General features: G+C 43.7%; 1 protein-coding gene across 1 annotated transcript in view; it reads left to right on the forward strand.

Annotated features, from left to right (window-relative positions):
• The first annotated feature begins 244 nt into the window (after positions 1-244).
• Positions 245-12,411, forward strand: part of LOC128735551 (frizzled-like) — a 270,534-nt gene continuing 258,367 nt past the window's right edge. The window contains exon 1 of the mRNA XM_053830033.1: positions 245-1,325. Coding sequence (XP_053686008.1) covers positions 648-1,325 — 678 coding nt within the window. The 5' untranslated portion in view covers positions 245-647. The remainder of the gene's footprint in view (positions 1,326-12,411) is intronic.

Raw genomic sequence — 12,411 nt, forward strand, 5'->3', positions numbered from 1 at the left:
CGTCGGTGTGATTCCTGTATTTCCGTTTCGTTTGCGGACGAAGTCTTATAGGATTATTCTAGTGAGATAGCATCGTTTAGGTGTAAATTTAGAGTATTTCCAGTGTTTGGTCCGTTACTTATTCGTACGTGGAACACCGTACCGTCTCAACGGGTTACTCAAAACAAGGACTAGTAACTGACTCGAAGGCTGATTCTACGCTTAGAAGTTACTTTCGGCATGAAACACCAGTAAAGTCAAAGAAAGTTACGCGCGGGGTGAATGGTCCGGCAATAAGAGAAAGATCGGGTTTATTGCATTCAAGTGCGACCGAGGAGTAGAATGCTGTAAATTACGCGCCTTACGGTGGTGTGAGTGAACGGGTGCGTCTAAAAATATACGCAAGGTGCAGGAAGTATCAATAGCATCATCATCAGCGGCTGCCAAAGAAGCTCCTTCGCCTTCGCACGCAAGAGTGGCAGCAGTAATTGTGTTTGTGTTGAGAATTATCGTAAAGTTTCCATGTGTTGTGTATTGCATTGAAGTAAACGACCGATGCCGATGGTGTGTGTGGTAAATCAACACAAAAGTGTGTGAAGTGTAATAAAGTTAAGAGCCATTCAGTGGAGTGTATAAAGCAGAGGCTTTAGGAAATTCGTTTATGCAAAATGGGAAAAATGTGTTTCAACTTAGGCTCTATTGTTCTGCTGCTGGGTTACGCAAATTTGGGATTATCAATCCAGCAGCAGGACTCGTTTGGAGTTGCCCATGAGATTTCCAGCATTAGCGCGGATGATATGCAGCATCACAATCGATGTGAACCGATTACCATTCCGTTTTGCAATGATATTCAATACAACAAAACCATTATGCCAAATCTAATTGGCCACACGAAGCAAGAAGAGGCTGCATTGGAAGTACACCAGTTCATACCACTTGTTAAAATTGACTGCAGTCCGGATCTGAAGTTTTTCCTGTGCACGCTGTATGCACCTGTTTGCACGATCCTTAACTTCCCTATACCGCCCTGTCGCAGCCTGTGCGAAAGTGCTCGCGTTTGTGAAACGATTATGAGAACTTTTGACTTTCAATGGCCGGAAAATCTAGAGTGCAGCAAGTTTCCTGAAGACGGCAAGGAGTTGTGCGTTTCACAAAATAACTCGTCAGAAAGTACTCCGATGCCGACGAGTTCCATGCATGCGACGAAGCCGCACGTTCCGCGCAAGAATGTCCCCTCCGGGTCTGTTGCGAATATCGGCGGCAGCCACCGAGATCTAGGATTCATATGCCCGGTTCAGCTGAAAGCACCTACAATCATGGGTTACCAGCTGACGGTCGGCGGAAAGGTAGGCATCGTTGCATTGTTCTTATCATGTTGTAGTCTATCGCATAAATGGTGCTCCAGTACAATATTGCTATCCATTGTGAAGCACACGAGAACCGCCGTTTATTGTCGGAAAGCGCCTGGCACCGGCTTGCTCTGTAGATTGAAATTTTCGTTTCAAGTACGTTCAACCCAGCTACGAATTGAATGTGGTTTCGCTCGCTCGCTACGAACAGCCGGCGTACTCATCCCGTCGTCGGTTGACTAGACGGACGGTGCTACTGCACACACATGCTGCAGGTACGATAGGAAAGCCAGCCAAGTGGCAAGCTACGATATACCTACGTCAGTACTCTGGTAGTGTGGCTCAACTGCTGCCGGCTTTTTACCGAAATCTGCAAAACTGGTACCTTCACTTGATAAGTGAACCTAGGCTAGACAGACAGAAACACTGAACATGAAGAGTGAGTTGCGGAATTTTGGCCAGCGGGTAACGTGAAGAAAGCCATAGGACAGCACTGTACGGTTTATGCAAACTCGATAACATAGCTTCTGTCGGCTTAGCCTCACTGTATATGGATTGTGTTCGAAGCTTAGGTCAATGTCGGGGTGATGGGGGGATCTTTTTAGGTTGTACTTTCTAGTCAAATTGGGATGAAAAACGATAACATGAGATAGCCAAGTTGTTATATTTTAACAACTTTTTTTTAAACCTCAACAGGTCTTTTTCCTTGTTTTTCGGGGCTTAGTTTTCAGTTTTAGCTTTTAATTGAAGAAAACCGCGGAATTGAGCAGATATTACAGAACCGAAACAAACAAGCTGAGCATAGCTTATTATTGAAACGTTGCCCTAAACAGCAGATGAACTAGTTTGATGGAAAACCGATGACTAAAACGTGGGTCAAAATAATTACTCTACAATATTCTGAATATATGGCAGAGGTGGCACAACTTTAAATAAAGGTGGCAAAGTATAGCTTCAATGAAGATCATTCGCTAACAAACCTGTCATCGTATCGTCATCGTCATCTCTTCACTTTATTATACAGAAACCCTGGAAACGGATATTCTTGGCTCGTCAAAATGTCTACATCCTTTTACTAACAAGCTAAGTATCCTGTTATAGAATTCTCAGGATCCTACCTGTAAACTGGTCATGATACTGGCTAATTTCCGGACTGCTGGAAATATATGGTATAAGAGGGGATGTTAAGAAATTATTGGAAAGCTATCTTATGCTATCAATTCGCAACAATTGGAGAATGCAGCAGCCTCTTATGCCACATATCGACTGGAGGTCCTCAAGGAAGTATAAGTTGTACAACAAGCTTTTGGGAACAAACAAGAAACATCCGCTGTATGAAAAGTTTTAAATCTGCCATAAAAGCAAAGCTGAAGCAAAATGTTTTGTGATATATTAAACCACATCTGGTCTAGTAAACTCGAATGAATGGTACATTGTATGGTACTGTCTATTCTGTGCTGTGGATAGCGCCCATTTAATACTCCAGTCCTGAATAACTACAACTTCTTGGCGAAATACCCAAGTAGGTAAAACACTGATATATGTCTGGTCGAAGCCAGGGGTACTGCGCGCCTAATAAAGCCTAGTAATTTTAGCACACACATCAAGACATCTGTCATAGAATCCAGTTTCTCCTCCGTTGCTGTCAACTAACATAATCTCAAAAAACTGCCTACGAGGTGCTCTACTGATGCTTCCCCGCGATACACTTCCGTCTTCTATGAAGGCCCGCGAAATTGTATGCAGCGCTACAGCGCGGAAATATCCTGGAAGGGGTCTATGGTACATTTGTATAGAGATGGATACACCATCTACCAAAGCTGGGGTAATATACACGAGCTGGGTACAGCTTTTATCATGATGGGTGACATGCAAAAATGCGTGACCAATCGACAGCCGTATGTGCAAGTTGAGAATTAGAGGCCGTTTCTTCAACATTAGCATTATCAACGTGCATATCCAACACCTAGGAAGTGTCGTGGACGATAAGGACGCTTTTTACGCGCAGCGTATACGACAACTGCCCAAAACATGACGTCAAAATCGTCATCGGAGAGACCTTAACGCTCAGGTGGGCCAGGAAGAGGAATTCAGACCGGTTATTGGAAAGTTCAACGCACACCCGCGTACGAACAAAAACGGCCATCGACGGCCAGAGAAGAGAAGCGTCGCCTAGATAAATGGAGTTTGAGGACATGGAACAGCTGTATCATTGTCAGGAAACGCGTAAATTCTACAAGAAACTTAATGTATCTCGCAAAGGCTTCGTGCATCGAGCCGAAACATGTCGAGATGAAGATGGAGGGATCTTGTCGGATGACCGTGACGTGATCGAAAGGTGGAAGCAACACCTGAATAGCGCGGAGACGGAATATCAGACTGTTAGTGAGGATCTGGGAAACAGAAAAGCTAGCGGAGGAGAGTGGAAGGAGGGTGTAATATGCCCAAAAATTTTACAAGACGGGCGACAATTTGGAATGTGAGAACTATCGAGCGATCACCATTCTGAAATCCACCTATAAAGTGCTTTCTCAGCTCATCTGTAGCCGTCCTTCGCCGCTAGCAAGCAGATTCGTGGGTATTTATTAAGCCGGTCCAAAAGTGTCGCGAATACCAAATCCCTAAGCACCACCCTATTCATAGATTTCAAGGCCGCCTACGATACTATCGACCGTGAAGAGCTATGGAAGATTATGGACAAAAACGGCTTTCCCGATAAGCTGACAAGACTGATTAAGGCCACGATGGATGGTGTTCGGTGCTGTGTGAGGATTTCGGGCGCGTTATCAAGCCCGTTCGAAACATACAGGGGACTTCGACAAGGCGAGGGTATTTTCTGTCTCCTATTCAGCATCGCACTAGAAGGTGTTATGAAACGTGCGGGCTTTAATATGCGGGGTACGATCTTCAACAGATCTAACTAATTTATCTGTTTCGCTGACGATGTGGACATTGTCGGAAGGACGTTCCAGGCGGTTGCTGAGCAATATACCAAACTGAACCGTGAAGCAGTAAAGGTGAATACGTTGAAAACCAAGTATCTGTTAGCAGGAGGAACCGAGCGCGATCGAGCTCGCATAGGCAATAGTGTGGTATTCGACGGAGACGAGTTCGAGGTGGTGGACGAATTTGTATACCTCGGGTTGTTGATGACGTCGAATAGCAACTGCAGCAGAGAAATATGCAGTCGTATTCTTACCGGAAGTCGTGCTTACTTCGGACTCCACAAGACCCTAAGGTCTGGTAAGCTTCACTCCCGTACCAAATGTACCATGTTCAAAACGCCAACAAGACTGGTAGTCCTCTACCGGCACGAAACGTGGACTATGCTCGACGGGGACTTTAAAGCACTGGCCGTGTCTGAACGTCATGTGCCTAGGACCATCTTTAGCGGGGTATGTGAGAACGGTGTATGAAGGAGAAGGATGAACCATGAGCTGGCGCAGCTCTTCGGCGAACCTAATATCCATAAAGTTGCTAAAGTTGGAAGGTTACAATGGGCGGGACATGTTGTGAGAATGCCGGACAGTAACCCCGCAAAAATGGTTTTCGCCTCGAATCCGGTTGGTGCCAGACGCAGAGGTGCGCAACGTGCTCGATGGTCGATCGTTCTGACTCTAGCAGCATCGCCCAACCGGGATTCGAACATACGTTGACAGGCTTGTTAGACTAGCATCGTACTTCGAAGCTAATTGTAACTGCTAATATCTACGCACTCGAAAAATCTCTGTAAAATTGGGCCCTACTCAATCGATATGGTTCCAGAATAGTCCTCGAGTTCCATAAGGTAGCATTTTAGGACCTTTGCTATACTCGCTGTTTGTGAACGACGTCACTCGATTGTTGCCTCCTGGAACAGATGGCTCCTGGCTGTGCTACGCAGATAATATAAAAATTTATCTGCCAATTAAAACCATGACAGATTGTTTGTGGTTTCAAAACTTGTTCGATTGAAAACTAATAATTTTTTGATTGCTTGGGAAATTTTTCATTGAAAATGTGATATTTCCTTTCTGAATCGAATGTTACCAGAGGTAAAAGAAACTAAGAGGATTTGATCAAAACGGGTCTATTCTTTAAAAAAGGAGGTGCTCTCATTAAACGAGGGGAGGTCAAACCGGCCCCAAATGCAGGGCTTGCAAAATACACAATAGCATAGCATAGCATAGCATAGACAACCGTACACACCATGGGTGGCTGATATGGCGTACCCGTAAGTACACCATACACCTGGCCAGGTCCTTACGATTGTAGAAATGGGTACGTTAATTGAACACCTACTTTACGAGGATGCGACTCACGCGATCTTCATCGGTGCTCATGTACCCTGTAATATACGATATGAATATATAAGCGTAAAAATAAAATGAAATGGAGCATATATGGGCAAAACTAGAAAATCCGTGGAATGAATTATAATTGCGTCATTTGAGTTTCCTTCAGTGCATCTAATATCCAATAATTAATTTAATTCTTCATTCTGATATTCATGTGCATTATTTAAACTTGTCACGGCCAAAGTTTTCACTGTACAGTAGGAGGCGCTTGATGAGCTAAAACAAATTATTAGAATAATATATTAGGCTTACCTGGCCGTGAGGCTCAGCCGTCTGCCCAAAATCGCAGTTTTGAAATCAGCCACGTATCATTGCACCTCCTAGCTTAGCTACTCAATAGAGCATTACCGAATATGGCCTCGTTGAGGCGCTAGGTAGGGGCTTGAGATGGCAAGAGCTATGTTGGTCGCTTTCTTGTTTGCCTTCCCCATTTCATACCCACTTGCTGATTTAAAATGAACAATCTGACCAAATTTAGTTCAAAACCGATAAGCTCGATTATACGTTTGATCTTTTTCTCGTGCACTCCACGTGAAATGACCCAAAAGTAATTTGGAATTGCTTTATTATATATATTCACACTCTAAAATCTCTCAAACAAAATAGAAACTGCATTCACACAATTCCTAATAATATACACGGCAAGTTTTCGGTTAAAATACCGACTGGATTTGTATATGAATTCTCAAATAGCAAAGCATTCCAAACAAACCAAGTTGATTATTCAAGCTGAAGTATTTCCTCAAACAAGTGTAATCAAATTTCCAGGATTTATTTATCCAAATGTTGCGCACAAAATTTATAACCATTCCTTCTCCTCTTGCCAGCTTTTACGCAATCCAATCTGCTGTACCTAGTAAACATAGCGGCGGCACAATCTTAATATCCTCTGATTATGATTTACATCACATGCGGCTCGCACACAGGAAGGTGATAAGAAAATATCAATAAACCACGTCTCTATCATTCCAAGGCACGTCTATATATATTTCACTTTGTTTATCTTTACTGATAAACTGTCGGCTCCGGTCTTACCGGTTTGGCTTCAGCTCATCCCTAGCGATAATCAGCTTGAGTGCTTTGTGTAAAACATAGCACCTACTACGTGTATGTGTGCCTTCGGAAATTACCGGTGTCGGACGAAAACAAATGATTTGTTTATCCCAATGAAAATCTTGCTGCAGCTAGACTGCTTTCTTCTTGTTACACGGCATACCATAGGTATTTGATCGTTACAAACAATTAGGTAAATTGTGTTATCACTACTAACGATATATAAAGTGATATCGTTATCGACATTGTTCCCGTAAAACAAACCCGACGCGAGAATGGCCTTGCTTACTTCCCTCGTGGAATCGTTCCAGCCAGCGTGTTTGTTTATCTTTCACCGCCACCACACACACGAGAGATGTGAGCCAAGCGCGCTGTCAACGATCAAAGATCCAATTTTTGATGCCTTCTGTATGGTTTTCATTCTCTCTACCGAATGAGAGTTCGTTCGCCGGGTATTCATTCATATTTTCCGACCAAATAGATTTCAACCACAGACGGAAACAAACGGGTCGGGCATGTGCGCGTTACGGCCAGCTATTGCTGGATGCAATCGTTCATCGAATGTTTACACTATGGACAGTTCAACAGAACCGCCGCGCCGCTGCGGAGGACTGTCGGATCAACATCAAAGGAAGATTGCTCCTCATGGGCAAATACAGACGGGCGCTGCTGAAGGGGCTGCCAGTCCGCAGACTGCCTGCCGATAGGGCGAGCAACTCCATATTGAAGGGGTACTGGCTGCTTGTTATCGACAAATGTTTCATTGCCCCGTCTGGTAAAGGTCGTTGGTGTTTATCGGAAATGAATATCCAACAAAAACCTTGAATGCGGATGTGAAGGAATGCTATCGATGTCGATCTCGTTTTTGTCTAGCAGTTATGATAACTGGTTAAAATAATGTGCGCATTTCCTACCGACTAACTTGGTATTGTAATACGAAAAGTAGTTTAGTTGAAAAGTAGGGTAAGACAGGCAGTGACAGTGAAATCAATTGCTGCCACTGCTCAAAACTATACTCGAAAAATGTGACACACACTGATTAGTTTGTAAATTTTTAGTGTTTTCAAAAATTGATGAAATTCCGTGGGGTGTAATGGTGTAAATGTGTAAGGTTAACATTGGCAGAATTTCGTTATAATCTGTTAATAACTGTGAGATGGCATTGGAGTAAGAGTAGATCCGCCAAAAATCATAAGGTCTTCTGTGGAAAATTCGACTGTGTCCCCCAGAGTAGATCGGAAAATACCTGGGAATCCGTCATTCGATGGTGCACCCAGTGTTAAAGTCTATCCAGGACACCTAGACGACCAATCGGTGGTCGTGGTTATGTGGCAAAGAAGGCGGATGGTTTTATCTAGTTTCTTCAAACAACGATGAATCGTGCTGCCCTCCACGTCTGCAGGGTCCGGAAGGCTCCGAACCGGAATGACAAACAAAACACGGCAGCCCTTTTTTACACCAGGAACACAAAGCTGTTGCCGGGGAAGGAGTTTTAAGGTGCCACATCATGGTTGACCGTACCTACAGAGGAAAGTAAGAAGAAGGTAGACAAATTCGCCAAAGAATTTTCGGTTTGACAGCCTATCTGTGGGTGCTGCAAGATGGGCCAGCCATACATCACGACGGGTACCAGCTTAGAGATTCTTCAAATTTTGTTTGTTGACTGAGTTCTGTTACCGTTCGTCGGTAACTTTATTTTGTGTGGCAATGTAGGGCCCTAATTATGTACAGATAGCTTAAAATCGGATTGTATTGGGTGGTGAATACGACACGTTCAGCATTTCGACATGCAGAGGGCGCGGCGGTGAGCCATCCCACTGAACTGTTGAATCGAGCCAGGAAGTCGGCTGTGTGGAGAGTTTTACGGAAAAGCCGATCTTGAGCTGGCGAACCAAGGCTCAGCTCGAGAGCGCTGATCGAGACATCGAAGCGAACGCACCTTTTTCGCTTGGGCGAGACGTTATTAAGTGAGTGGCTTGGCCACGTTAAAACGAGCTCGGGTTCTTCAAGTTTCTTCGACGAGCCGGAACGTCATCACTGAACCTCCGGAACTGGACTATTTCCCCTGGAGGGTCCAATCAGCACAGCGGACAACCAGTCCGTTAAAACGGGATCGCAGCAGACGTAACCAAAGCCACTAATCGCATCCTCGTCACGCACGCACCAACGACTCGGGGATTGACTAGCGTCCATAACGACAGCAGTTGCGGGACTCCTGGGCCGCAGGTACTCACATTATTCAACACCGTAAACGCCGATCTCGTGGAAACGGGATCACGGTGAGCGTTATCCAGTCAGCAGCTTTAAACATAACCTCACCTAACCTCAGCGAAGCGTCGAGTGACCCGCTTTGCGACACACTAGACGTAACCAGTTCATCGTAAAATCTGGCCACGCCAAATACGTCCACTCAACGTGTAGCCTACGGCAACCACCCCCTCCGTTTACGTCGAATAAACTAACCAGAAAAGGTACGTTTTGGTGATAGGTCAATCCACACATCCGAAATCCCCTCCGTAACCACAACGCCCTGGGACTCGGAAGCAAAAAAGGCCTTCCGTGCCCCCTTCACGACTCCCAGACCTGGAGTCGGAGCTTTGACAGCTTCCCCTTCTGGGTTGCTGCGCCTTTCCGAGGCAAGAGCTCATAGTTCCGATTTTTAGATATTGCCATAAGGTTCTGGCTCGATTTTGTTTTAAATAGTGAAGAGGGTTATGTGTCCATGGAGATGGCATTTGCGGGCTACGCACAAATCTTGAAAAGTTCCGCGAGATCATCGTACCTGAGGGAAAAGTTGGGTTCGAATCTGATTATAATTGGCTTCCATTATAGCTTGGTTCGATCAGCGGATCCCCTAGCTTGGGTGAAGAGGAACGTTATATAATTTTACTAAGCGTTGCTTCAAAGACTCTCCCTTAGTTTTCCGATCTTTTCTCTTCACGACTTTTCCCACTCAGTTTGGATACTATAAACACTTTTGATTTTAATACTTTCTTCTTCTGTTTCTTCCGTCGGTTGGAAAAGACTACCGTTAAAAAAACATTTCAAGAGTGTTGAAAAGTATCAAGGGTTTATTGACGTTGCATGATAAACCATTGCAAGGAAACCAGGAACAGCTTACGAGTAGGCGGAGGAAAAAGTCAACATTGAGATTTCACTCGAAATCCCAATAGTTCCACACTTAATGTTACCAAGAAGCTACGTCCAAAAAGTCAAGGCAAAATCTGGATTACTTGCCTATAAGGTTCAAAACTTTCCAAACTGCAATAAACACTAACAAACTGTTACCAAAACCCGCGCTAGAAAATTCTATACGGAGATGTTGAGCAGATATAACTGTTGTGCGAAGGATGATGAAACATACGTCAAAGCTGACTGCCTACGACAGGAGTTTTACCGAAAATAATAAACTACAATCTTTTATCGATTGGTAATTCACTCAATGGAAAAGATAAATTGTGAAAAAATGACTCGGTACCCTATTCGAATAGACCGGCTCGGTACGACCGTTGAACAAATGACCTGGTGACAATATTGATTAGGGTTTATTTCTAATTCCCGTCGTAGTAAGTAAAGCCATTCTAATTTTCATCATTTGTTGGATGGAATTAACCCCTCTAAGGTCTACATCATTTTTAGCACCGCAAAATTCACTAAAATGGCCATAACTTTTTTATCTTTTAATATTTTTTCACCAAATTTGGGAATTTTACCGAAAATATTTTCTATTTTCATAATATCTATAGATGATGGCCATATGTCATATGGCCCCGGAGTTATTCCGGAGTTCCTTGGGAGACCGAGATATGGCTTTTTTAGCTAAAGTTGCCAAATATCTAAAATTTGTTTGAAATCTATTGATTTTTGTAAACATATCATCGACTGTGGACATATCAGTTACTTTGTCGCAGTTATGAGCCATGCTGCGCGCCATCCGGATCCGGGGGGACACTATGAATCCGGAACCGGTTCCCGTAGCCCGTCGCATATCAAAAAACATCAGCATTCGACAAAATAGTGATTGGTGATCAGCTCATGTCTCTCAGAGGCCGTATGACCGGTTCCGGGTCCGGGGAGAGTTTCTTTTCTGATTCAAGCACGGAACGGATTTCGGAGGAACTTGTCCGGGACCTGGAATCGGTCATATGGCCTCTGAAAGACATGAGATGATCGCCAATCGCTATTTTATCGAATGCTGATGTTTTTTGATATGCGACACGACATTACATTTATATGTCGTTGGATAGATAAAATGACCAGCAATTTTATTGAGGGGGTAAGAGAGCAATTTTATGTAGAACGTAAGAGGGGGGGGCTCCTACACTCTTCACAAATGAACGAGAACAAATCGAGCAAAAGGAACCAAATTTGACATGTGGCTGTTTTTGGAGGAAAGAACTTTTTCTATGGTGTACTGAGACCCCTTCCTCTTCTAAGAGGGGGGCTCCCACCCATACAAATGAAATACAAATTTCCTCATAACTCTAGAACTAATCAAGCAAATGGAACCAAATTTGGCATGCGGGGATTTTAGAAAGCAGAAATTTGGCAGGAATTTCTACGGTGTACTGAGACCCATCCGTCTTTTAACAAGGAGGGGGGGGGAGCTCCTATCCAAATGAAGCAAAAATTCCTTCAGAACTCGAGAACTAATTAAGCAAATGGAACCAAATTTTGCAGGTGGTGGTTTTTGGAGGCATAAATTTATTTTATGATGGTTTGAGACCCCTTACCCCTGTAGTAGGAGGATAAGGACTTTCATACAAATAAAACAGGTCGCAGATTCATTACGACAATCTATACCTATAAAAATTGATTTCTGTCTGTCTGTCTGTCCGTATGTTCCTTATAGAAACGAAAACTACTGAACCGATCGGCGTGAAAATTGGCATGTTTGGGTTTTTGGGGCCAGGGAAGGTTCTTATGATGGTTAGAGACCCCTCCCTCTACTAAGAGGGGGGGCTCCCATAGAAATGAAACACAAATTTCTGCATAACTCGATAACTAATCAAGCAAATGGAACAAAATTTGCCATGTGGGTGTTTTTGGAAACAATAATTTTTTCTATGGTGAATTGAGACCCCTCCCCTCTTTAGAAGGGGGATTATGACCCCTCTCCCATTTAATAGGGGCGGGCTTCCATACAAATAAAATACAAATTTCCTCATAACTCGAGAACCATTCAACCAAATGGAACCAAATTTGGCATGCGAAGGTTTTTGGAGGCAAGATTTTTTTTCTATGGTGAATTAGGACCCCTCCCCACTTTAGGAGGGGGGCTCCTATACAAATTAAGGACAAATTTTCTTATAAATCGAGAACTAATTAATCAAATGGAACCAAATTTGGCATGTGGTGGATTTTGGATGCAGGAATTTTTTTATGATGGTTTGAGACCCCTCATCAGGCAGGGGCAGGGGGATAAGGACTCTCATACAAATAAAACAGAAATTTTTGCGTAACTCAAAAACTAATCGAACTTTAAGACTTATTTAAGACTCTTTCATAAAACATTAGTCAATAACAAGACCACCAAAAACTATCAATAGTAACATTAGATGATTCAGAGCGAGATGGTCACAGGCCGCGATTGTTGCTGGCGATCTGTCGTCGGAAGCGCCGGCCACTGCGGGGGCAGCCCCCCGTAGAGATCACCTCTAGCTAGGTTTATTTATTTTTCTAGATCTACTAAC

The sequence above is a fragment of the Sabethes cyaneus genome, chromosome 2 (assembly GCF_943734655.1).
Source record: "Sabethes cyaneus chromosome 2, idSabCyanKW18_F2, whole genome shotgun sequence".
NCBI classification, from domain to species: domain Eukaryota; kingdom Metazoa; phylum Arthropoda; class Insecta; order Diptera; family Culicidae; genus Sabethes; species Sabethes cyaneus.